This window comes from Cavia porcellus, unplaced genomic scaffold, assembly GCF_034190915.1.
Source record: "Cavia porcellus strain 051 isolate PalLab524CR breed Dunkin Hartley unplaced genomic scaffold, mCavPor4.1 scaffold_8, whole genome shotgun sequence".
Lineage (NCBI taxonomy): Eukaryota > Metazoa > Chordata > Mammalia > Rodentia > Caviidae > Cavia > Cavia porcellus.
In genome coordinates this window covers 78594808-78622121 of record NW_026947491.1, presented here as the reverse complement: position 1 = coordinate 78622121, position 27314 = coordinate 78594808, and the positions used below count along the sequence as shown (strand labels likewise).

The 27314-nt window shown below is 32.9% G+C and overlaps 1 protein-coding gene and 1 long non-coding RNA gene across 6 annotated transcripts in view; one reads left to right on the top strand and one right to left on the bottom strand.

Moving 5' to 3' along the window:
• Cep290 (centrosomal protein 290) overlaps positions 1 to 27314 on the top strand; it is a 72433-nt gene that overhangs the window by 35012 nt on the left and 10107 nt on the right. For 3 of the 5 annotated variants that reach the window (XM_063255268.1, XM_063255267.1, XM_063255270.1), the window contains 20 exons: positions 850 to 1001; positions 2854 to 2965; positions 3713 to 4168; positions 4817 to 4981; positions 5836 to 5943; positions 6139 to 6273; positions 7571 to 7837; positions 8398 to 8505; positions 9128 to 9327; positions 10788 to 11001; positions 12320 to 12457; positions 13948 to 14169; positions 14475 to 14597; positions 16769 to 16914; positions 17343 to 17498; positions 20494 to 20617; positions 23729 to 23863; positions 24908 to 24985; positions 26025 to 26189; positions 26745 to 26867. In XM_063255268.1, coding sequence (XP_063111338.1) covers positions 850 to 1001; positions 2854 to 2965; positions 3713 to 4168; positions 4817 to 4981; positions 5836 to 5943; positions 6139 to 6273; positions 7571 to 7837; positions 8398 to 8505; positions 9128 to 9327; positions 10788 to 11001; positions 12320 to 12457; positions 13948 to 14169; positions 14475 to 14597; positions 16769 to 16914; positions 17343 to 17498; positions 20494 to 20617; positions 23729 to 23863; positions 24908 to 24985; positions 26025 to 26189; positions 26745 to 26867 — 3327 coding nt within the window. Of the gene's footprint in view, positions 1 to 849; positions 1002 to 2853; positions 2966 to 3712; positions 4169 to 4816; positions 4982 to 5835; positions 5944 to 6138; positions 6274 to 7570; positions 7838 to 8397; positions 8506 to 9127; positions 9328 to 10787; positions 11002 to 12319; positions 12458 to 13947; positions 14170 to 14474; positions 14598 to 16768; positions 16915 to 17342; positions 17499 to 20493; positions 20618 to 21300; positions 21406 to 23728; positions 23864 to 24907; positions 24986 to 26024; positions 26190 to 26744; positions 26868 to 27314 lie in introns of those variants that run through there. The other 2 variants (XM_063255269.1, XM_063255271.1) reach the window with 2 other exon arrangements.
• On the bottom strand, positions 1553 to 13955 carry LOC134477369 (uncharacterized). Its single transcript, XR_010049397.1, has 3 exons — positions 12801 to 13955; positions 12306 to 12502; positions 1553 to 1830 (listed from the first exon to the last, which is right to left on the bottom strand). It is a non-coding gene; the product is annotated as an uncharacterized LOC134477369 (long non-coding RNA).

Here is a 27314-nt window from a genome sequence, read left to right as displayed (position 1 = left end):
TAGTACTTGTGTTTTATGCAACAAATGAGATCTATTTAGTATTATAAAATCTGAATTGTTTAAAATATAGTGCAGCTTTTTCTCAAATGAGTTCTTTCATATCAGTGTTACATTGTTAGTTTTAATGTATAAAAAGGTATTAACTATACAGTGACAAAATGCTTTCCACTGTCAACCCCTGATTTAACAAGTATTTATTCAGTTGTCTGTTACATACCACATCCCATCTGGGAGTGAAGAATGGCAAGAAACAAAACAGGCAATAATCTCTACTTTTTGAAACTTTGCATTCTAAAGAGAGATCTTTGAAATTTTTAAAGTGGTCAGAATCATTGAGCTGACAGTATTACTGTACAGTTTGTAAATGTTCAACATTTTATGATTAAACAATACTTACAATATTGGCATACTTTGGGAAATTCACATTATCCAGAGCATAATGTTGTTTTTGTTCAAGTCACTAGCTGTCTATTAATGAGCTTATTAACTAATTCAAGTGTATTTATATATACCGAAGTAAAATACAATGAGTGTACTGAAACCCAAGCAAAGTAAGAATAACAGATTCAGATACTATGAATTGCCTAATATAAATTACCTTGAGAAGTTTAAACTGTAACTGTATGTTCCATAATTTATTCCCAAGTGTTTCCTCTCTTTATCCACTCTCTAAATTACAGAAAATTAAATCAGACTATAATATTCTGAAAGGTGAATTATAGGAAAAGCTTTATCCAAACGGATGTGTCTTGAGGGACAGCCCAGTGGTACAGCAGGCCCTGAGTTGCATTCCTAGCACACACACAACCCCCCATCTTGTATATTTGAATATTTGATTACTTTTTTTAGCTTACCAAAATCAACTTGGATGCACAGAAGGTGGAACAAATGTTAAGAGATGAATTAGCTGACAGTGTGAGCAAGGCGGTGAGTGATGCTGATAGGCAACGAATTCTAGAATTAGAGAAGAAAGAAATAGAACTCAAAGTTGAAGTGTCAAAGTAAGTGCATGCAAACATTTAGTCATTCGACCACATGTATCTTGTCTTATTTGTCTTTAAGAAGCTTACAGCTGAGCGTGGTGGCATACGTGTGTAATCCCTACACTCTGAGAGGCTAAGGCATGAAGACTGCAAATTTGAATTGTTGTCGCAAGATTTTTAAAAAATGTAATAGGAGTGAAGATATATCTCAGTGCAGAGGCTTTGGGACCAATCTCCAGTACCATTAAAAATTAATTAAAAACCTAGGCTTAATATTCTGAGGTAATTGATCCTGGTTTATTTTTTATAAAAAGAATTAGTAACACAATACTTTTTCAACATGCTTAAATAACATTGAAGGAAAAATTACCTCTGAAAATCTGTATTTTTTTGGAGTATAGAAATACTACTGAAGAAAGCACTTGGACTCAGGACTGTGAGGTCCACTTCACCTTTATACTGATGTTTTTTAGGGAGAGTAGAAGATGAAAGAGGAACGGTCCTCACTGTAAACAGGAAATACCAGTACTTCTCCTGCTTTCATAAGATTACTGTAAAAATATGAAAGATTCAGATTTTGATTTTATTTATATTACCTGCTTGCACTAGGCAGTGTGCAAGATACTAAACATAATAATCCATACAGTCTTAATGACTCTTACATAATGTTTTCACCTTGGGAAACAGGCCAGCTAAGTAGAGCACAAGATACGTGTGAAGAGTAAGTACTGTGAGCTGGCATGGAGTGCACACCTGTAATCCCAGAGAGAGGCTGCGTCAGGAGGATGGCCGAGTTCAAGGCCAGCCTGGCTCGTACAGTGAGTTCAGCCTGAACTCCACAGAGACCCTGTCACAAAAAAAGAAGGAAAAGAGTAAATGCTATATGCCAAGTAAATGTTACATAATTGTTTTTGTAATCATGTGCTACTTCAGGAGAAAAATATGGGTGTCCGGAGTTAATAGAGTTAATATGTTCTAAACAAATAATTGGTAAAAATATTTATATGGCTTCTTCTTAAAGTTGTGTGGCTAATGCCTTTGGGGCCTTGGTAGTCCTCAGTATTTGCCAACCCTTTTCTTTATAAAGGAGTCTTAATTTCATTCTTCCTGTCTCCTTGTGGATCTTGCCTTTTAAAATGACTGTTTTTTATTAGTACTTTTTTTGGTACTGGGAATCGAACTCAGGACCTCACTCATGCCAGACAGGCACTATTGCTGCTGAGCTAAATCTCTGGCTATTAGTACTTAATTACAGTACTTCTTGAGTACATTCTTTTGGTTGATTGATGTTTGTGCATGACACATCTTTATTCCTCATACCCTTTCTGTCTCTTGCAAAAGATTTATTTACTCTTTCATTTTGTCATTATAAGAGATGTATATTTTGAGGGGTTTTTTTCATATTTTTGGTAACTTATAAATTAAAAGCATTCAAAATGTAAATTCATCCAGGTTGTAACCCATTTTAGGAATTCAGAGTTTCTGTTTTTAAACCGTGTATTGGTAACAGATAACCCATTAAATACTTAACCTTTTTTGAAATAAGTATCTTAATGAAAACAAGTGTGGGAGTGTGGGATCAAGAGTCTTTGGTCATGTACAGTTAACATTAGAACTTCTCAGAACATTTAATATGTCATTTCAAGAAGGAGGGATGTTGGTAATGAAGGATTTTTATAACATAGTTGTCAATACCTCATGGAATTGGGTTTTATGAAACAGTTCAGGAAACTTCTGAATCCTGTATAATTTATACTAAAAAGAGATAGTAGAATCTTCAGAATTTCCAGAAAAGAATCTGTACATGTGAATTTGGTATTTGCTTAGAAAATGTACTTAATCATAACTGAAACACCTTATTGCTTACTAGACTGAGAGAGATTTCTGATATTGCCAAAAGACAAGTTGAAATTTTGAATGCACAACAGCAATCCAGGGAGAAGGAAGTAGAATCACTCAGATTGCAGCTGCTGGACTATCAGGTAGATGCAGTATTGGTTTTCCAAATAGAATCTACTTATTTTCTAAATTCACACTATACATTGATGTAGTATTATAGCTTTAATCTGAAGATATGCTACTCAAAGGTTCTTATTCTTACTAGTTGGAACATGATTAAAAACCCTAATTTAAAATACCATTTATAATCCAGAAAAGCAGTTTGTGCCTACAGATGCATCACACTGGGCACTGCTGCAAGTTACTAGGCTAAGCAGGAGTACTTAGTATTCTTTAATAACAGTGTTTCATCTTATACTTTGTGTAGATTTTCATGATTTTGGAGAATTAAAAAGTACACATACTTTATTATATTGTATCAATGTTATGATTTATGTGTAGAATTTTTTTAAAGTGATATTCCAACAGTTTCAATTTGTTAAATTTTACAAATATTTGGATTTTAACTGCTTCTTACATAATTCATTGGTAATTTATATATATATATATATATATATATATATATATATATATATATATATATTGTCTTTTTCTTTTTTATTGGTACCGGGGATCGAACTCATGACTGCCTGCCTGTAAGGCAGGCGCTTATGCCACTGAGCTAAATCCCCAGCCCCCAATTTATTGGTAATTATATTAAAACAGATTTTTTTTTGGAATTTCATATTCCATGTGGTTTCAAAATTGCGTTTAATTGTGATTTAAAATCTACTGTAAGTTCCTTTGGAAAAAATTGAAACTTACTATAAATATGTACTTCTTAATATTAGGCACAATCTGATGAAAAGGCACTAATTGCCAAGTTGCACCAACATATTGTCTCTCTTCAAGTTAGTGAGACTGCTGCTCTCGGGAAGTTGGAGTCAGTAACATGTAAGCTTCAAAAGGTGGAGGCCTACAATTTGCGCTTAGAGCAGAAACTTGATGAAAAAGAGCAAACTCTCTATTATGCTCGTTTGGAGGGGAGGAACAAGGCAAAACATCTGCGCCAAACAATTCAGTCTCTGCGAAGACAGTTCAGTGGAGCTTTACCTTTGGCACAACAGGAGAAATTCTCTAAAACAATGATTCAGCTGCAAAATGACAAACTTAAGATAATGCAAGAAATGAAAACTTCTCAACAAGAACACAGAAATATGGAGAACAAAGCACTGGAGTTGGAATTAAAATTAAAGGGCCTAGAAGAGTTAATAAGCACGTTAAAGGATGCCAGGGGAGCCCAAAAGGTAAAAATTGGTTTGAGGTTTAGTATTTTTAAAGTTACACAATAATTTTAAAGCTCTAATATGCATCTGTATGAAAAACGTTAAAAATACACTCTAGATTACAATTCTACTTCATTGTTTCAGATTTTTAATTAGTTTGGCTGTTTGAATGTCATTTATGAAAATGAAATGAGTTTCTGAAAGTCCAATAAAAATGCAGATTGTACTCAAAAGTGAAAATATATATTAAATTCTAATTGTAATTGTTCTTATATGTGTTACTGATTATTAATTGGTTTTTATTTTTATAACTATTACCCATTTAAAATTATTTCCAGTCATAGTCCTATAATTATTTTTTAATGACCTAATTGTTATCCTTAAGTGGAAGAAATTTAATGAAAAATAACTTTACAACTGAATTCTATTCTCTGGGCTCAACATATTTAGGATTTCCATTTCTGAAAGTAGAACTAGTGTGTGTGTGACATGTTTACAGTAAGCACTCAATGAACAAATGATGGAAAATGAAAAAATGAAAGTGAGCATTAGAGATATTCATTTCAAGTGAGTATTTTCTTGTAATATGCCAAATAATTTCAGAATCTAAATCGTAAGTAAACCTTGTCATGCAATTTGAACAAGTATAACGTTACAACTTAATCTTAGGTAATTAGCTGGCATGCGAAAATAGAAGAACTTCGTCTTCAAGAGCTTAAACTAAATCGAGAATTAGTCAAAGATAAAGAAGAAATAAAATATTTGAATAATATAATATCAGAATACGAACATACAATCAGCAATCTGGAGGAAGAAATTGTTCAACAGAACAAGGTTTCTAAGATTTTAAACATAAGAACTTGCATGAGCAACTCTTAGTTTAATTAAATGCAGCTTTTATAGATTATAAAAATAGCTTACTTTTCACTTTTTATGTTACTCTAAAAATACTCATTTGTTTAATTGTAAAACAGTAGTATTAAAAAGAATATTATGTAGTGAACTTAGAAAGTTATCTTTGATTTGACATTGGTTGTTTGACTCTCCACAGTTCTAAGTTTCTCCTGGCTTTCACTGATGGAGTAGAATACATTTCAATGTATAATACAGTGCATAGTAAGATACCTATAGTACTTATATTTTCATTGCCTTAAGATCTTAGCTCAAAACCTTTCTTGTTTTAGCCACCTGATACAAGATGGTAATTCCTACTACAGTATCACTTTTTCTTAAATAGGGATTACTTGTTTTCATTTTTCTCTGTAGTCTTTGTCATTCTGTCATATATTTGTTAGTGACTTTCTCTTTTTCACCAGAGTGTAATTCCATGTTAACAAGGACATGATTTTGTTCATTGCTGTGTTTACATTACTTAGAATAGTGTCTGGCACATAATATTATGTCATTAGGTGTATTTGAATGGAGAGATGGATGAATGGACAGGTCAGTACACTGAAATCCTGCTGTCACATCTGGCAAGCTCTATGATGTTAGCAAGTTACTTTCTTGCCTGAATATATGTATGCTTTTCCATAAAATAAGTATGATGGTAATCACAGAGGGTTGTTGTGAAGATTATATGGAAAAATGGATATAAAATGCCTGCTGTTCACCTGGGTGTGTATGCGTGTGTGTGTGTGTGTGTGTGTGTGTGTGTGTGTGTGTCTGACAAAACTGTCTTTGTTCAGTTTCACGAAGAACGACAAATGGCCTGGGATCAAAGAGAAGTTGAGCTGGAACGTCAGCTAGATATTTTTGACCATCAGCAAAATGAAATAATAAGTGCAGCACAAAAGGTATGAGACTGATCTTGTTTGCTCTTAGAGCATTAACAAATATTTTCTACATCAGATGTAATTTTAACTGATGTTATAGTCTTATATTTAAAATATGTCAGGTTTAACGTGTTTTATTTCATATTTGTAGAAATAACTACTTTTTAGTCTCAGTGCTACAACCAGTGTTTTTAAAAATATGACTTTTTTTAATAGTTTGAGAAGGCTACAGGAGCAATGCCTGACCCCAGTCTACCCCTTCCAAATCAACTGGAGATAGCCTTAAGAAAACTCAAGGAGAATTTTCGAATCATCCTTGAAACACAAACAACTTGCAAATCACTGGAAGAGGTAATCACAAGAATTTGATCAGTGTATTATCGGGTGTGTTCTAGGGATTTTCTAAATACTTTTTTTGATGAAGCATAAGATGATGAATTGGTTGCTTATTCTGTCTCTTTATGTTTTCCTCTAATGATTCTAATAGCCAGAAATCAATAGCAAGTATAGCTAATTTGAACATTTAATTACAGCTTGTCACTTTGGGGGCACTGATCAGCAAAAATGAGCATCAGAGGAAATAAAAGCATTCATAGCTTTATGTGCAATCCAGTACTTCCCTTACATGATCTTTTCATCCTTACATTTTATTTTGAAGTGCACATTGTGTATCCTGTGAATCAGTTTTACTGTATTCCTTTTATGATTTGGGAAAATGAAGACAAACTAGAAACCAATTATTTAATCTAGGTATTAAATTTGATTAATATGATCAAATCAAATATGTTAGAATATGATAAAAATTGAATACTATTTTTTGTTCCTAACTGAGCTTATTATCTATAAGTTAGTTTATTTATTTTATTATTATTATTATTTTTTTTTTTGTCTTTTTCGTTTTTTTTATCGGTACCAGGGATCGAACTCACGACTGCCTGCTTGCAAGGCAGGTGCTTATGCCGCTGAGCTAAATCCCCAACCCCTATAAGTTAGTTTAGAAAATATCTTTTTTCATATAAAGTTACACGTTTTTTATCAATTCAGTAATTAGTATTAGTAATTTGTATGAATTGTCACTGAGTTACCTGAGTGATCTGCCTTAATAGTGGTGAAGAATAAAAATATATTTCTTGCTTTGTTTTAATGAATTGCAGTTTTTGACTGCTGTTAATTCACTGACCTTAGCTATTAAAATTCTCATTTTATACTTAGCAGACTTTTATGGATTTGTCTTTATAGTGCTCTGATAGTCTATACATTAGAGTTAAAACGGATGATTTATTGCATTCTCATTCTTAGTACCAGTGCTCATTTCTGCCTTTAAATTGCAAGATCCTAATAAAGTTCCATAATTGAATTTTTTTCTATTGATTCCAGAAATCAAACTAAGGACCTTGCACTTGCCAGGCAGGCACTTGTGCTGCTGAACCATATCTCTGGCCCCAACTGAAGTTTATTTTTACTCTAACAATGACATTTTGACATGATAATCTTATAGACAAAATTTTTTATGCAAAAAACTATAGTCACTTAAAAATGCAATCTAATCTTATTGTCAGATGGTGATTATAAATATATGAAAAATAAAATTCAAATGAAACATTTTAAAGAAACAAGTATACTTTCATAATTTGTTATTTAACTGCAGAAACTAAAAGAAAAAGAATCTGCTTTACGGTTAGCAGAGCAGAATATTCTTTCAAGAGACAAAGTAATCAATGAACTGAGGCTTCGATTGCCTACCACTACAGAACGAGAAAAACTTATAGCTGAACTGGATAGAAAGGAGGTGGAACCAGCGTCTCATCATGCAATGAAAATTGCTCATCAAACCATTGCAAACATGCAAGCAAGGCTAAATCAAAAGGAAGAAGTGTTAAAGAAATACCAGCATCTTCTAGAAAAAGCTAGAGAGGTATTTCATTATATTTTGCTATACTATTTTATTTTTTTCAGTCAAATGCCAAATCTTACTGTGTCATAAAATGCTACTTTATTTCTTGCTTTCATATAGTTCTGTTTAGAAATTGTTACTTTCACCTGACTGGATTATAGGTCTTTTAAGTAAATCTGGCAGTTTGTGTATGTGCATCTGTATCTTGTGGACTAACCAAACCAGAAACAGCTGTCACAGTGAAACCTTAAGATTTTAAAAATATCAATTCATAGGTAAGAGTTGAGGCAATAATTACCATGAAATCTACCATATTAACAATCAGTGAAAATCAGATTTTCTAGAACTAGGATGGGGTGAGGGACCCTAACATTTAGAACATTTTCTAGAATCATGTTCAAAGGTTGAGGTTGTGAACGTACACATTCGTTAGGGGAGATATCTAAGTATATCCATGCAGATAATATTCTTTTTCTATCAGAGATTTTAGAATATTAAAAATAACAAAATATGTAAGATCTTCAGAATATAATTTACTTGAATCAAAATTTAAATTATAATTTTGATTTTTGGTAAAATAGGAACAAAGAGAAATTGTTAAGAAACATGAGGAAGATCTTCATGTTCTTCATCAGAAATTAGAATTACAGGCCGACAGTTCACTCAATAAATTCAAACAAACAGCCTGGGTAAGCCTAGATTTTTGTTTTATTCTTTATTGATTTGTTAAAATCTTATGTTATAAAATTTATATCTTTTTTTTTTTCAAAGTAGAAGTTGTCTTACTGTTTTTGCTAAAATAATCTGAAAACACAGATTTGTTTATTCATGTTTTAAACCCAAACCCTTCAGTAAATTACTATTGCTCACAAAATCAAGGTTCCTTTCCTCAGCCATGCATACAAAGTTTTCTAATCTCAGACCTAAAACTTTCCAAACTTTACTCACTATAAGCTTAGGAGTAAACTTAGGCTTGTCATTTTGTGAACTCTTACTTGCCTCTTTAAGGCATTCTGTTCTCTGTGTGTAAAATGATGCCTTTCATCTCTTAACATGGAATCCTGGGATTCAGTGAGTCTTATTTCATTAATGTAGTCAACAGTTACTGGTGTGTACTACAAATAGACACTGCTGAATACTTGGAATGGATAAAGTCTTTATTTCTTGTCTTTAAGCCTTCATTGCCTATGAAATTATTAAAGTTTAAATCCTTTATTTTGGTCATTTGAGGAGTCAGATTAAAATTATAGAATAAGTAGTGACATTGAATTATACTTGTCCATGGCTGGCCAATGTGTTTATATTTCATAGGATTTAATAAAACAGTCTCCTACTCCAGTTCCTACCAACAAGCACTTTATTCGTCTAGCTGAGATGGAGCAGACAGTTGCAGAACAAGATGACTCTCTCTCTACACTTCTGTGCAAACTAAAGAAAGTATCACAAGAGTTAGAGAGACAAAAAGAAATCACAGAATTGAAAATCAAAGAATTTGAAAATACTAAATTACGGTAAGACTTAGAAATGTGTCGGTGTCGCTCCCGGCCAGCAGGAAAGACACACGACAAAGTCTGGCGGTGTGCAACCTTGCCTTTATTTGTCTCCGCGTGGGCCCCGCGAGGCCTCCGCTCTGTCACCAGCCCTTTCTCGCCAGTGGACTTTCTCTATCTCTCTCTGTGCTTTTCTTCTGTGCTTCCTCTCGTGGCGGGAGAGGCATTTACTTTTATAGGGTAACAGTGGCCAATCAGTTCAAAGCGCGCGATGCGGGCTGATTGGCTAACATCAGTTGTTGCTAGGCAGACTATCTTACAGAGCGGGTTGTTTAAGTCGCCAGCGCAATCAGGGGGCAGGAAGCAGGCGCCAACTTGACTCACTCGATGGGAGGGGCAATCTAGCTCAGGCTCCGCTCCCACCCACAGGCCCTACGTCCGCCAAGTAAGGCGACCGGTGTCGGCCGCGGCTCCCAACAGAAATGAACTTAAAATAAGCATATGGTAGTTGTGGTAATTAGGACAGAATGAATGTAAATGGGTTTGCTTTGCCAGACTTTGCTGTATATTATCTCATTTTATTCTTGTATTCTTATGGCATATTACTTTCCCATTTCTCAGATAGGAGACCAGGAAAGGAGGTGGGACTACCGCAGTTTGAAGCTAGTCAGTCTGTGTAAAGCCAATGCAGATTCTACGCAGAATCTTCTTTTTAACATCTTTGAGTGTCAGTTTCATCCTTTGGCAGTGGTAGTACTTAACCCTGACCCATTCAGAGTGGCTGTGTATGAAAGTCACCTGAAACTTGTAAAATTACATAAAAGTACAGAACTTCTGCTTGTATACGTAGTTATGTGTGGCACAAAGTAGAGGCTTAATAAATGATTGCTAAATGAAAAAGTAATTTATTTTATTAATTACACTAACAGTGTTGACAGCGTTCTGTATTTAAGAGATTCTAAACATTTTTCTGCAAATTTATCACACTAGATTTTAAACCTAAAACAGATTTATAGTTATGCAGTTTCTTGTGATTATAGAATATCTTTCTCATTTTATTTTAAAAAAGGTGACAAAATTGATGTCCTTAATGCAGAATTTCACTCCAGCCTCTTTTGGACCTTTCAATTATTTTCTCACATATTAAAAGATGCCTTTGAAAAAATTAATATGTTAATTAAGTAATTGCCATTTTTTCTCTGAATGAAATTTAGCAACAGCATATGATATGTTTTTAATCTGTTTTTCTCATTGTGCTAAAAATTTTATACATGAGAGTTTATTTTTGATATAGTAAGTTTATGTCATGTTTTGGAGGTACATAATTATCCTTTTAATTTCTGAGTGTAGAAAAAGTTCTGCATAGAATATTTTTCCTACATAAAATATTTCAAATAGACACCTTATGACTTTATAAAATGTTTATCCAAATATTGATTGTAGCAACCAATCAATTAAATACATAAATTTGTTTATATCAGGCTTCAAGAAAACCATGCAGATGAAGTGAAAAAGATAAGAACAGAAGTAGACGAGTTAAGGTCCCTCCTAGCCCGATCACAAAAGGAATCCCAGAATTTAAAGTCTGAACTTCAGGCTCAAAAAGAAGCCAACTCAAGAGCTCCAACAACTACAATGAGAAATCTAGTGGACCGGCTAAAGAGTCAGTTGGCCTTGAAAGAGAAACAACAAAAAGTAAGTACAGAAAGTTCTTAACACTTAGTAAAACTAAGAAGATTTATAAATGGCTTGATTGTAATAGTATAAATGTTTTTGTTATAGTAAAAAGTATAAGCTTTATCTCATGTTAAACAGGACAGATATTTCAAGATAATCCCTAAATAGAGTTTTTCAGTGTTTTTAAATGTGGATATACTTTAGTTTACCTTACATTGTCATCAGCAGTATCTGGGTTATTTTGTCCTTTTTGCTGGAATGTTTTTTTTCCCTGCTTGAGGCCAGTTCAAAAGGCCCAGTGATTTTGAATGACAGGGGTGAGAGGAACAAAGAGGGAAACACGCGATCATGAGAAGGAGATACCCAAGAAGGCTGGAGAGGGGTTTGTGAAGGCCTGAGCCAGTTCATTCACTTTCTCTGTCGTTAATCTGAGATTTGATACTGACACTGTTGGAAATTGCTGCTGTGTTTGTTAGCTCACAAAATTTTTGACAGGTGTTAGCCTTTCCTGCCCATTTTTTCTAACGTTGTATACCTAAATCAATTTTACATTGAAGGATATACTGAGTAAATCATTTATTAGTATATAACTTCAGTATTTGAAAACATGCCTGATTTTCATAATACAAATCCTTGATTAAATGTTGCTTTCTCATTTGTTTTTGAGATTTTTAACTCTTACATATAACTGGGAAAGAATTGAGTATAACTAAAAGAAGTTTATTTTAGAAAGTAGGTTTTAGGGTGATTTATGTTTTATGGTTTAGTGAAAAAATATTTTAGGAAAATAGCAGAATAAAATTTGTTTTTGTCATATATTGCTCAAATAAAATAGGTTTTTGTGTTTTTTAAAAATAATTTAAATATATTTAAATTAAACTTGTTAGTTGGTATGGCTGGAAGAACTTGAAAGAACAGTTTTAGCTACAGCATTTTTCTGATTGTGTCAGTTTAAGATGTCTTTTAAGGAAAAGATTTTTAATTTTTTTATATTTTATTTTCATTTTTATTAGCACATGTGTATAGTATACAGTATTTACATTCCTTATGGGAAGTTAATACATTTATGAAACATATTTTAATTCCTATTTTCATCCCCTTTCCTTCCCTCCCTCTCCATTCTACCTTTTTTTCATTATTCAGAGAATACCTTATTAGTCTTTGTAATCAGATTCATGTAGATAAAATGTATACATTTAATACAGAGCATTTTCCCTGTACAAATGGAAGAAATTAAGTTTATCGTTTCTATACCAATATGGCTATTAATTAACAACTCCACATGGTAAACTGAGTTGTTTTCTTTTTAAAAACATACTTACGTTTTAATTTTTAGGCACTTAGTCGAGCACTTTTGGAACTCCGGGCAGAAATGACAGCAGCAGCAGAAGAACACATTATTTCTGTAACTTCTCAGAAAGAGGCAAATCTCAATGTTCAACAGATTGTTGACAGACATACTAGAGAGCTCAAGGTGAATATCAACACGTACATTACTATAGCAGATTCCCAGAAGTTCCTATGGGAAGAGAATCCACTTAATATGTAGTAATTTGGATCCTGAGTGGGAATTTGTAATGAATTATTAGTGGGTGGATGCATACATGTATGCTTTTTGAACAGTATCAACTTTACAGTACTCGTGCACTGATTATCAAGAGAATTAGGAAAGGATTTAGAGCAGTTTAATGTTAAAAGCAAAATTGAGAGGAGGATATAGAGATTCTCATATAGCCTGCCCTCCCCAACATACATGCTTAGTTTCTTCCATTATCAGTATCCTCCATCAGGATATTTGTTACAATTAATGTACTTACAATGAAACGTCATAATTTTCCAAAGTCCAGATTTACATTAGATTTCACTCTTGATGTTGTACGTTCTGTGGGTGTAGACAAATGTATAATAATATACATCTCTGCATCATTATTACACAGTGCTGTAACATAAAGACTACTTTCATGGCTCCTAGAGCCTTCTGTGTGGTCTATTTCCCCCTACTTCCACCAACTCTTGAAACCACTGATATTTTTATATCAGTGGTTTCTCCACATTTTGGGCTTTTCCAAAATGGTTTATAGGTGGAATCATATAATGTGAAACCTTTTTAGATTGACTTTTACTTAATGCAAAACATTTCATCGTTGAATATATTCCATTGTCTAAATGTATCACGTTTTATATATTCACTCACTTTCTGGAGGACATGTTGGTTGTGAATTAAGCAGCTTTTACTTCTGAATTGATAATTGAGATGTGCAGATTTATTTCTTTTGCTTTATCTACCTATGTAAGTAGAAATAGACCTTTGTTAATGTCTTTTTTAATTCTAAAATACCATCTTGTCTGAATTCTCATTCTTCAAGTCTTGATTCACATCCTTTTCTGACTTACTTAACATTGTTTTACTTAAACAAAATAATAGGAATAATTTATCATTAGTAGTAGTAGTAGTCAGCCTGCAGTAATTTATTTTAATACACATTAGAGGCCATGTAGTGCAATGTTTCCATCACTGTCATTATATAAGATAGCTAAAAATGACTTCCTAGTGGAAATCAAATACTATGTAGTATTGCACATTTTCCTTTCATGTGTTGTCTTTACAAAGTACATTAGAACTATTTGATGTCAGCTATTTTGTTGTCTTTGCTCTTGCTTCATAGTTTATAAAGCATTGTCACATACACTGATAGGCACTTATTTCTTCCACTCAAGCACAATGAACCAGTTTTTTACTTCATAAAACCTTGTTTATGTTGTTGAACATTAATTCATTTTAGACTGTTATTTTCCTCAAAGTGGTTGGCTTATTTGACATGAATTTGAGGGGGGGGGGAATAATAGAGAGAGTTTTGTCTTGTTCACTGTTTTTGTTTTGCTAAGAACTATTGTATCATTTTTGTTTTGTGTTATTTTTATCATTGATGGAGATTCATGAATAAGCCCTTTTTCCCTCTTTAGTCACAAATTGAAGATTTAAATGAAAACCTTTTAAAATTGAAAGAAGCTCTTAAAACAAGTAAAAGCAGAGAAAGCTTACTGACAGATAATTTGAATGATTTAAATAATGAACTGCAAAGAAAACAAAAAGCATATAATAAAATACTTAGAGAAAAAGATGGACTTGATCAAGAGAATGATGAACTCAAAAGACAAATTAAAAGACTAACTAGTGGGTTACAGGTAATTTTATATTTAATTCTGATAGACTTCATAATATATAAATAGTATGTGGTTCCACTTTGTTATTTTTATTTACAGTGTTTCTAAAACTGGCATTCAGATTATTTTCATAAACATGCCTAATTCCTTTAGTGATTTCTATTGTATGTACAGTTCTAGAATAGTATATCTGTAAAATACCATTTTAGACTTACATATTACAGAAAACGTGGTTAGTGATGGGTTTAAAAATTTTTATAATTGGAATACCTAGTGTGTATTTTGATATTTATTTGTGGAATGTAAAGTGCCATCTTATTTTTCAGGGCAGACCTTTGATAGATAATAAACAAAGTTTAATTGAGGAACTTCAAAAGAAAGTTAAAAAACTGGAGAGCCAACTGGAAAGAAAGGTGGATGAAGTAGACATAAAACCTCTGAAAGAAAAGGTATGTAATAAAGATATTGAATAATATAAAATAATGACATTAAATTAAATATGTAGTTGATAAGTAATATCCTATGGTAATCAGAGGGTCTAAAACACGCTGGATAAGCAGAGAAGTCTAAGAAAAGTTTCTGTCCTTTAGGAATTCACAGTGTACTTAAGGAGGCACCATTGGTGTAACGTTATTTGGAAATTACTGCACCATCTACATTCACCTTTATGACACTACACTACTTCAAGTGTCTTTTAATATCATATATATCTGACTATATGTTTCTTCCCTAAATAATGGTTAGTGTAGGTTGGTTCTTTTGACCCTTTTAGATACTCTGAGATACCTACTTTGAGCCAAATGTGCTCTTTTTGTCTTTTAGTAGATTGGGCTATTATTTCAGATAAACAAAGTGATATGGAATATATTAGGTACTTTCTTAATACTCAATCACTAATACTCACCAGTTTGTAATACGAGATAAGGTGTTTAAGTTCTCACAGCTTTACTCTTAAATCAGTTTGTAATAAAAATGAGTGATGGGAATGATTAACCCAAAGAAAAACTAAAGTTAACTGAAATGCTTATAATTCAATTTATTATGAATAATAAACTGGAAATATCTTGTTAGTATATTGAAAGTACAGAAATTACCTAAGAAATTTTTGTGTTTTAGTAATTTTTGTTCTTGAAAGAAATCACTGTGGACATGCAATTGTTAAGAAAACTTTTTATTATAAAATTTACCCAGAAAGTACTCAGTATCTGTTAAATATTTTCAGTACCAGTGTATTTCAATAATAGAGTAGTATGCTCCAAGAAATACTTTAACATTTGTAACATCAGTGTCATTTTGAGGAAAATGATTGCATTTGTAAGCATAGATCTACAACATGCTTTCTGTCCACAGCTCTATTGGTGTATTAGCTTTCCATGACTGGGACAAAATACTTGTCATATACAATTTAAAGGTTCATGTGACTTACGGTAGCAGAGGAGTGAGTTAATGGTCTCTGGTGCCTAGGCAGAAATGGCTTGAAGGAAGGCGCTGGTGAAGAAAAGCTGCTTAACCCAAGCACTAAAAGTAGGGAGTAAGGACGCATCAAGAAGACATACATCATCCAACAGTATACCTCCAGTGACCCACCTTCTGCACCAGGGCCACAGTTCCCAACAGCACATTAAGCTATGAACTTATAAATGTATGAGTCCACCTTAGAGTAGAGTGCCCATGATCCAGTCACCTTCTGAAAGCTACCTGTAAACACATTAGACTTTTGTGGGATTTTGTTTATTTTGTGATGCTGGAGATTGAACCCAGGGCCTTCTCACTGAGCTGCCTCACCAGCCCTCTTTTATTTCTTTGAGACAACATCTTATCTCAGTAAGTCACTAAGTTGACCAGTCTGGGTTTGAACTTTTAATCCTCCTGCCTGAATTACATAGACTTGCTTTGGCTCCTTAATCAAAATTATAACAAGCTATTGTGCCATTCTGATTAACAGCTGACTTCCTATCACTATAATACCCTACTTCCTTGCTTTTCTTAAGAGCACTTAGAACCAGGCAACTTTCCACCTGAATTTTTTTTGGTTTCTCGTTTTATTATATATGTATTTACTATCTATATTTTGCTCCTTTCCCTTCCCAGTCAACCAACATAAACTATATTGTAGTACTCATGAAGATACAATTTTTCATTGGTTTTATTCATCGCTTCTAGTTCTAGTGCTTAGAACAGTACCTGGCATGTGGTTAGCACTATGTGTATAGAAGGGGTGAAGTAATGTGTACTGAAGACTTGATGACTTGTGATGATGGGAGAGTGTCATGGACTAACAAAAGTAGATCAGTCATTTCCATATAAAATTTTTTGTTAGAAGCTTATTTTAGTCATGATCATATATTATAATCTTCATTTTAAGAATTTTTAAAGGTTCTGAAAATCAAAATTTACCTAGAATTTTATCTGAAGTTGTAGAATAAAGCCTGTTTAGACTGAAGGTCACTTTTGCTAATATTTTAGTATGCCTAAAGAGTCTAAAAGTCGCATAGCAAAATGAGTTTATTTACATACTGTTTTGGAAATACTAATTTACTATTTTTTTTAGGTAGATTGTAATTGATAAATCTTAAAAATAATACTGGTAATTTTACAGTTTATTTGTTATTGCTTACAGAGTGCTAGAGAAGAATTAATTAGGTGGGAAGAAGGTAAAAAATGGCAAACCAAAATAGAGGGAATGCGAAACAAGTTAAAAGAGAAAGAAGGAGAAGTTTATACCCTAACAAAGCAGTTGGCTACTGTGAAGGATCTTTTTGCCAAGTAAGTTTAAATTTTGTTGTAAAACATAATATTTAAAATCTTCTGGACCGGGGAGTTAGGTAGGCAGCACAGTGTCTGCCCGGCAAGCATGAGGTAATGAGTTTGATCTCTGCCCCCAAATTAAAAGTATTTATCTGGAAGGTATCATTTTATCATAATTGATAGTGTGAAATGTTTTCTAGTTTTAAGTATTTATCATTATGACTCACTTTTTAAAAATGTGCTTCATATGCATTTTTAACAATTGTAAGTGGAGTTTTCTATGGTTTTGAAGTTAGTTCATACCAAATACAGAATGGTATAATTAATGTTCTTTATTCTAATGTATATCATTCTATATTCTAATGTATATCAAGCTATAACCTAATAAACTAAACAAGCCAAACAATAAATGCCATATTTTCATGATTTTATGCTGTATTCTACAGAGCTGATAAAGAGAAACATACTTTGCAGAGGAAACTAAAAACAACTGGAATGACTGTTGATCAGGTTGTTGGAGTGCGAGCTTTGGAGTCAGAAAAAGAGTTGGAAGAATTAAAAAAGAGAAATCTTGACTTAGAAAATGACTTACTATGTCTGAGGTAAGCTATCATATGGAAATATAGTACCTATTTTGATGAAAACCTGCTTGATAAAGAAATAATGAATGTGCATTGTTTCAAATTTGGGTTGTGTTGGCTTTTCTCATTGAGATGAGATATTCCTGGCTTTTTATATGCTGTTTGGATTGTATACCTCTGCAGCCTTAAATATTATGCTGTAAGCCCTTGAGTCTTCTAAATTCAGTGGAAAATGTATTTTTGTTTTAGCAAAATGTATTTTTGTATTTTTGTGTACTCTGGTTAGGTCCAGGCTGCAGATTCCAAGCTCCTTTCTGTGGCTGTGATTTCAACATCAGCTCTGTTTTCAAAGCTTCTGCAGTGCTGTTTAGCTCTGTCCTGCCTGTGGACCTCCCAGTTTCCTGCTGTCTAATACATGAGCTGTGTCTTACTCAATTCCCACAATCCTCTGTATTCTGATTCCTCGGAAGCTCACAGATAACTTTATATAGCCCTTTTCCTGAACTCCTTCCTTTCTGTTATTTTGATGGTATTCCTTTTAACCTCCAGCTCTTCACTTGGGTACTTTGGATAAGATGTGGGACTTGGCACCTTTTATGCTCTGCACTTCAGCAGATGTACATATCTATAGCCAAATGTGTAAATTTTGTGTCACTGACAAAATCCTTGAGAAAATAAAGAAGGAAGATTTTGACCCATGGTTTCAGTGTATGGTTACTTAGTTGCCAGAACATCAATGCAACCAGAACACTGGTAGAAGAGAAGGCTCACTTCGTGGTGGCCAGGAAGCAGAGACAGACAGATAGCCCGACAGACAAACAGAGGGATAATGTCAGGGTCTAATATAGCAAGTTGAGGACCAAGTCTTCAACATATGAGCTTTTGAAAGAAATTCTATCTAGATCTAAACTGTAATTCCAGGCAGCAGTGAGAAAACAGAAGGAAGAGGGGGAAAAAAATGACTCACCTCATTGATATTACAGCTCCATTCCTGAAGAAGATTGTCATAATTTTTAAATAGCAAAATGTGTGATAAATTTATGAAATCCTCATATTTAAATATTACAGGCAGATGACCTTGACAGTGAGTAATCACATGATTACAGTTCATTTGAGTGCCTTTGGCTGAGAAAATAACAAATTATATATAACATAAGCTAATGTTGGAAGAAATAACTAAAAGATAAAAACTGTAAATAGTTTTAGTTTTTAGGACATGATTCTTTTATTTTGTATGACGTGACTTTATCAAAAAATGTAGTTTGGAAAGAGATAGCAAAGTGAAAGAAACCTCAGAGGCTCCCTTAAAAGGCATGGTGGCAGTGATGGGGTGAAGGAGTGGTGGTTCTGGGCATCTGTTTGAGGGCTTGGAAAATTCAGTAGTACAAGGTCGATTTGGATCAAATACTCAAATTTAAGTATCAGCCAACCAGCAGTGAATTCACCTTTGCTTTGCCTCTGTTATTACCTGGGCTGAATGTAGTGTTTGCGGCGTGGAGGACATGTTGGCACTGAGGAGGACGGTTCGGGATGTCTTCTAATTCAAGTAAGACAAAGGGAACTTTTACGACCTCATTATGCTGTCTCTTCTGCGTTGTCTCCTGCCTCCATCTTCCAACAATCCCACAGTTACGGAGGCAGAGGCTAGGTTTCATCTGCAGCACCTTTTAAAAAAAAGGTCTTAGGAGCTAACCTACATTCCATCTCTTTCTAAGTTACTATTTTTTCTTTCTTTGTTTCTTTCTTTTTTTACTTTGTCCTTCAGAATTTCCCTTGATAGGGAAGAAAAGTAAATTATCAAAGAATTTTTTTGTCTTGACATTTGTTTAACAGTTACTGCTTGGTCTGGCAATAGATTTTCCTTTTTATTTTATTTTATTGTTTCAGTCTAAACATAGATTCAAAGCAAAACTCATTTTTATTTGCCTCATGGCCCATGAGTCAAATCATTTTACTTTTGAGATCCACAAATACTTTTAAAGGTTCTATTAAAAGGTCCTTCCAGTACTTTTTAAGGTTCTTTTTTTTTTTTCCCTAATGTGAACCTGTAAGGAATAAAGATTTTAGAGAAGATGCTTCTCCAAATTTAAGAAATTTGATTTCTGAATTTTTTGAATCAGAAGTTAAATGATATATGGATGTAGGATAGAGGGCATATGCCCAGTAGAGATGTAGAGGCAACATGAATGTTCTTTATATGATTAAATGTAGATCTATTTGCCTGTATAAAGGAAGTCTCCTGAACAGGGAGGTGTGATAGATACAGTTGAGCAAGATAATGGAGAGTTTTGTAGGGCACACAGGTAAGTTTAAACTTGAAGTAAAAGATTACTATATGGAACTATTAAGAATCTTTTTAGAGCCTTGAGCTTTTTGAGGGTAACATAAATGTCATGTAATTATTATGTAATTTTTTCAATAGTGTATATTTTAAGTAACTTACATATAGATACATGTTATTTTAAAATATTAATACATTTCTTTACAGCAAATTGTACTTTTTAAACTAATAGTTTAGAGGAACTCTTCATCCAAAATGTATCATAGATACTGTGAAATAGGAAGAAAAGGTTCAAAGGGGAAAGGTAACAAAGGAGAAGGGAGGTGGAAAGAGAAGGGAAAAGTTCTTTTTAAAAAAGAGAAAATAAGGAAAACATGGAAACATGCAAATAGAGAAGGAGGAGGGATTGAAGGGAGGGTAGGAGAATGGGGAAAAAGTTGTATCATGTACATGTATAAATTCTCTATAAGGAATGTGATCATTGTGTATATCTAAAATGTACCAATAAAATCTAATTTCAAAAAAGATAAAAAATATAAAAAATAAAGGATTCCATCAATGAATCTTCTAGAGATTAGTTTATCATATTTTTGTGACATCCTATTTTTATAGATTTTAAGTTTGAAAAATGTTTCACCATGTTAATAAACGTTGCATTTTCATTGCTTTCTTAAGTTTTAATATATAAACGAAGGAAGTTGAGATTTGTATAGTAAGGAATCTGGTTGTTCACAGGAATCATCAGGCTCTTCCTCGAGATTCTGTTATAGAAGATTTACGTTTACAAAATAGATACCTTCAAGAAAAACTTAATGCTTTAGAAAAACAATTTTCAAAGGATGAATATTCTAGCCCTCCAGTAAGTGTACATCTTTTCTAGCTATTACTATATGCATAAAAGTGAAATAAACTTGTTACTTTATCTGACCAAAATATTAAAATCATTTCATTAACATTGACATGGTAAATTTAATTTTTATTTGTACTGGGTAATGATGGATAGTAACTTCTTTAATCCTAACTTCATTACAAGTGGTATCTGGAAACTACACATATAATTATTACACATTTTGTTGTGGCAGGAGTAAATAGTTTAATAAAGGAGGAAATACTTTGCCACACTTTTCCTTGATCTGTATGGTATGTTTCTAGTTGATAAAGACTCATTAATGATTAATGTAGAATTATTCAGATCTTGTTTTGAATACTTCTTATAGATAGGGATATACATTTTTCCTTTTTATATTTGTTTTTCTACATCAGCATAATTTGTTGTTACTTTTAATATATATGAGCTATAGTACTTTCCACAAAAAGAACACTTTATTCAGGAACAAAAATTTTTTTTTCTAAAACAACAGTTAGTGGAAAACAGAAAGAGAATATGTGCCAGTTACAATTACATCATTGTAGTATTTGGTAGCATTACAGTAAACAAACATACAAAGCAGAGGATGTAAACCCCTTCTAAGTTCAATAACGTTCAAGCAATATTAAGCAATAAACTAAGTCCATTTATGTCAATCTATGGTGACATTGCAGACTTTCCCAATTTTGAAAATGCATCAAATTCTAAAGTTCAGAAAATTAATCAAGAATGCGGTGAAAATTGTAAACAGGAACATGAAAATGAAGAGCATAAGATAGGTAAGAATGAGAAAGGGAAGGGTCACACCGCTGAAACTCTTGAGTCTCAGCAGCTACATAGATCGCAGACCGCTGTAGAAAATCACAATTCTGCCATAGCTGCCTGTGCATCCTCAGTGCAGAGGGGGAGGCACAGATGATGTGTGAACCCAAGGTATCAGTTATGCCAAAAAAGGTTCCTTGGTTTGGGTATTTAGTGGTTCTTTATTTCTTTGTTAGCTGGGCTTTTTTATAGCAAGTACATATAATGTATATAGTACCAAAGGATTAAAATATATCAAGTATTTGAAAATTCTAAACTATTAATAGGCTTTTTAATGCCCTAATTTTTAACTGCTTATGGCCAAAATTGGTTATTTTGTTATTATGCATTATTATGCATAATATTATGCATTTCCTCATTCACCTCTTTTTTTAACCATTGTTGTACTCTTTTAGAGGACATTAGATAAAGAAATAGCTAAAATAAGCCATTTTAGAAGTGTTTTTTTTTTCTTAGAAATTTCCAATTGAACCTGTTATATTTACTTACTAAATGACATATAGCAAATTCGTTTGGTGGTCTTTATACCATGTATTGTAGTGGGAAGAGTCAGAATCCATGAATAAGTAGAAATGTATTACTGGGGGTTGTAGACATCAACAAAAGTGTGTTTTTCTTGCCACTACATATGTATTTATGCATAATCATTTTCTTATATGAAAATCAGGTGGAAATGTGCTCTTTCTGCCAACATTATGTGCATCCTGCAAATCAAATGTCTGCCACCATTTCTAATTTTTTAAGGCCTATTTGTGACTTCTTAGCTTTTATTACATTTTACCTAAGAAAATTTTTCTTTACAAAACAGTATTAAGTGAATTCTGATAGTTAAAAACATTTCAGAGCTATATATAATATAGGTGTATTCATATAATACTGTATTTTAAGAATTTTAATGTGTGTAGTATTGATTTTTGTAGCCCATTTAGCCAGTAAACAGAAAAATAGAAAAGAAAAAACTAAAGCCATGCTGAGTACTTTCATATAATTGTGTTGTGTGAGTCCTCTAGGTGGTATCCTACTCAATCTATAGAAAAAATAAGCACATATTTCTCATTCAAATAATTTTTGCAGTTCAGAGTGGGTAGTGAAAATGAACATAAAGAACTTAAATTAGACTCATATCAAGAGAAATGTAATGTGCTTTTCAGAGGAATGACTGATTACTTTAGTTCAACAAAAGGAATTGCTTTCTGAAGGAAAAAGGAATTGAGGCACTTCTTTTTGTAGTCTTTGTTTAGTCTGCTATAACAACACAGTAGACCCTCCATGTTAAGTGTTCTGCATGTGTGCATTCAAGGAACCATGGCTCAGAAATATTTGGAAGAAAAAAAAAATTTTGATGTCCGCACTCATTATGTATAGGCTTTCTTTTTCCTGTTATTTCCTAAGTAGTACAGTATAATAACTGTTAGAATAGCACTTACATTGTATTAGGTAGTTTAAGTAATCTAGAGATGATTTACAGTATTTAGGAGACTGTGCATATGTTATATGCAAATATATCACTTTACCTAAGGGACTTGTGTATCCACAATTTTGGTATCTTTCATGGAAGGGAAGGTCTGTCCTGGAACTAAACCCTGTGCATACTGAGGGACAGTTGTACTACAGATTGGGTGATTTAAACACCAAAAGTTTCTGGCCTCAATTTCTGGAGGCTCAGTGTCCAAACTGAAGGTGTTGACAGAGTTGGTTCCTTCTGAAGACTTTCGGGAAAAAAGTCTGTCCCCAGTCTTGGCTTACAGCATTCATTTTCTCCATGTCGCTCATAGCATCTTTCTGCTATGCATGTCTCAGTGTCCAGATTCCCAAGCTTTCCCTTTAATAAGGATCCTAGTCACACTGGATTGTGTCTGCTGCAGTGACCTTATGTGGATCTGACTCCCTGTCTCCACATGAGGTCACAGTCTGAGGTACTAGGAATTATAACTTTAATGTATGTGATTTGGAAAGTTGAGGGATACAAGATAACCTTTGTTTTGAACAGAACTAGCATAAACTATTTTAATCATTTTGAGAATATATATGTGAAGTCATTTCATAGGGATAGACAGCTAGGTAGATAGCTACTTAAATCATACTTTGTTTTCTGATTCAACTAAACTGTGTCACCTTTCATACTATTAGTTTTATGTTCTAACTTAGTTTTCTCTAGACTAAGTTATTCATATTTTGAGAAGAAATTTTCTTTTGGCATAGTATTTTTTCATCCAGTGTGTATTTTGTGATATTTATTTATTAAACTTTAAAAATATTACAAATTTCATTTTTCTGAAGACTTCTGGAGTAGAGGGAAGTGATCATTATCAAAAAGAACAAGAGCTCCAGAGGGCAAACTTGAAGTTGTCATCTGAAAATATTGAACTGAAATTTCAGCTTGAACAAGCAAATAAAGATTTACCAAGACTAAAGGTCAGTGTAACATTCTGTATTGTATTGGGATATTGGAAGCTACTAAACCTGTCCCCTCCCATTTATGTATATAAAATGAATACTCACAAAATATCACAGTAGTAGCATATTTTATACACTTTCTCATTTAACAGTTATTTGTTGAGAGCCAACTTTACATCATACATGTCTAAGTATTGAGATATAGCAGCCAAAAATGCATGTATTTGTAAAACTTAATGTTCTACTGGGGAAGACTGACAATACACCAGAGTAAACAACTCACTCTTCAGCATGTCAGCTGATGCTAAACACTAAGAAATGAAATGTGATCCACGCAAGCTAAAGGGAGACGAACAATTTAAAATGGTAGTAAGGGATGTCTCTTAAAATAGTGATTCTGAACTGAGAGCCAGGGGGAGAGTTAGAGAAGTGAGACATACAAGCACTAGAAAAAAATTCCAGGCAATAGAAATAGCAAGTTTGAGTGTCCTGAGATGCAGCAATACTTGGTTTATTTCATTAAAAGTTTTCACACTTGAAAAAATGAGGATCATTGTTTCTTGTAGAAATTTTACTTTTCCCAGTTTTATTTTCTATAACCTTTGATATTCTGTATCTTTTCCTGTAATAGAGTCTTTGTCTGGGCTGCTTTAGTTCTCTTTTGTTTCATACCACATGATAAAGATCTACTTGTGTAAGCTCAAAGAGTTAAAGTCAGAGTTCTGTAGTGTATACTGAGGCAGTAATATGGAACTATTTCTTTTTTTTTTTTTTTTTTTGTCTTCTTCATTTTTCCGGTACCAGGGATCGAACTCACGACTGCCTGCTTGCAAGGCAGGCGCTTATGCCGCTGAGCTAAATCCCCAGCCCCTGGAACTATTTCTTGAGAGTCACTGTGCAGAATACTCTTACTAATGTATGTCTTAGTTCACAGCCTTTGTTAGTGTAAAGTTCTGTTTGCTGTACTGGTAGAGAGATTGTTAGTTCACATGAATTGTTTGCCTGTCCTTTTGAATGTCTGTAATTATGTCAGATTGCTGTGTATTCTATTTTATCTTTTAGAATCAAGTAAGAGATTTAAAGGAAATGTGTGAATTTCTTAAGAAAGAAAAATCCGAAGTTGAACGGAAACTCAGAGGGGTGAGTATGTCACTTGGAGAGCAAAAACTAATTGCTCTTCCTTGTTGATGAGAAGCAATCAGTGCAAAAACTTAGATAATAATTTAAATATATGATGGAGTCCACAAAAATACTGAGTATTATTGGAAATAATACTGACAGCAACATGTGTTTAAAATGATAGTGCATGTGCAAATAAACTCTAAACAAAGAATTTCAGAAGGTAGAAATGGCAAGTTTGAAAGCCCTGAAGTGGAATGATACTTAATTTATTTCATTAACTTTTGTCAGAACTTGAAAATATGATAATTGTTTCTTTTAGAAGTTTTCATTTATTCTGATATTAATTTATATCTTATACTACACTGAATTTAATATAGTTTAATATCAGCTTAAAAATAAAATATTGAAAAACAAAATGTGTCAGTTTGATCTTTTCTGATTAATAATGAGTACAAACTGAAAAAATTAAGCACATTATTACTCAAATATTAAAAAATGTTTATTTGAAGTTGTAAGCAATTGTGCTTAACTAGTGACCCACCTCTGTTAACATTTTTAAGGTGTTTTTATTTTAGATGTCTCCTAGACAAAAACTGAATTTTAAGCAGTGGCTACTCTTGAAGAAAATTATGTATGTAATGCTACAGTTAATATTTGATTATTCATGAGCTCATTAAAGATATAATTTCTCTTTTGTGAATTAATTTTCTATAAAGGCAACTCCTGGTATATTTAACAGAACATTAACTGAATGGCATATTTCGGTTTATTCATGTGGATCAGTTATTAAAACTAAACTATTTAAGCCACTACTTATTACATGATTCTAGGCATATCAGATGTTCTAAGTCTTGGTTTTCATGTATGTAAAGTGAGAAATGTACTTCCTATCTAGTAAGATTCTTTGAAGGATGCACTGAATTAACACATAATTTGGAACCAGTGATTGGAAATTATTAATAATGAATACAATTGTGGGCCGGTTATGTGGTTGGTACTTAATATTATACTCTTGCAAATACTTGATTAAATGAAAAGGTTGACCTGTTCTTTGCAGTCCGGTAGAAGTGGAAAGACAATCCCAGAACTAGAGAAAACCATTGGCTTAATGAAAAAAGTAGTTGAAAAAGTTCAAAGGGAAAATGAGCAATTGAAAAGAGCGTCAGGGATACTGACCAGTGAAAAAATGGCAAATATCGAGAAGGAAAATGAGAAATTAAAGGTAATTTTTAAAATTTGGTAATTTTAATGTGAATGCTTTACTATTGTAGTTTTTATTAACTCTAGGTAGATTTTAAATTCAGTATATAAAATGCACAGTGGATGCTGTATATATATTTTATACTGATAGAAAAAAATTATTGGAGACATCTATAAGGACAGTCACATAGTGGTTCCATTTAGTTTTTCTTATTTCAAGACCATTGATTCTCACTTTGGTGCTACAAATACTACTTTTATTAGGTTTTAAACACGATGCCCAAGACCCCATCCTTGAGATTAATTGGATTAGGTGGGCCCTGTGGTAGGTGCTGTGTTGGGGGTTTTTGAATTTGTGTCGTACAGTCAGCACCTCATCTAACGTATAGCCAACACCGGTAACTTCTGTTTAAATGACCAATATTCAGGGGAAGACTCAATTCTTAATCATGTCAAATATGGTCACTAAAGCTACTTTGAATTAAACATTATGATTTTGAAAAATCATCTTTCATTTTATTTCCTTGTTTTGATCATGTTTAGTGTTTGGTTTGCGTTTTTCTTTTTAAATTATTAGGCTGAATTAGAAAAACTTAAAGTCCATCTTGGACGTCAGTTGAGCATGCAGTATGAATCCAAGACCAAAGGGACAGAAAAAATTGTTGCTGAAAATGAAAGGCTTCGTAAAGAACTTAAAAAGGTATGACTTCGGTGATTAATTAAAAATATTAATTTTCTTTTAATTAAGAAGGACATCTGGGCAAAACTTAAAATGAGAGTGTCTGTGCAAAGTAGATACTAAAAAAAATTGAGGAATTGTGTTTTTTTTACCACCTGACGTTATATCCTTTAACCATGAGAGATACTGATAATATGAACATTAACAAATCCTACACTAAAATGTAGAAGCTACTCACGCTGGATTCAGTTCCTGGCTCTATTACTTAGGAGTCATGGGAACTAGGACAAGCTATTTCTCTCTGTTGTTTAATTCCCTCATAAATAAAATTGGGAATCGTAAGCATGCTTATGTCACAGAGCTGCTGTGAGGTTTAAGTGAGTTAGTGGTTATGCATGTGACTTAGAACATGCCTTTCTTTTTTATTTAAATGGCAAAATATATTCCTTGCTCCAGACAAATAGGCAT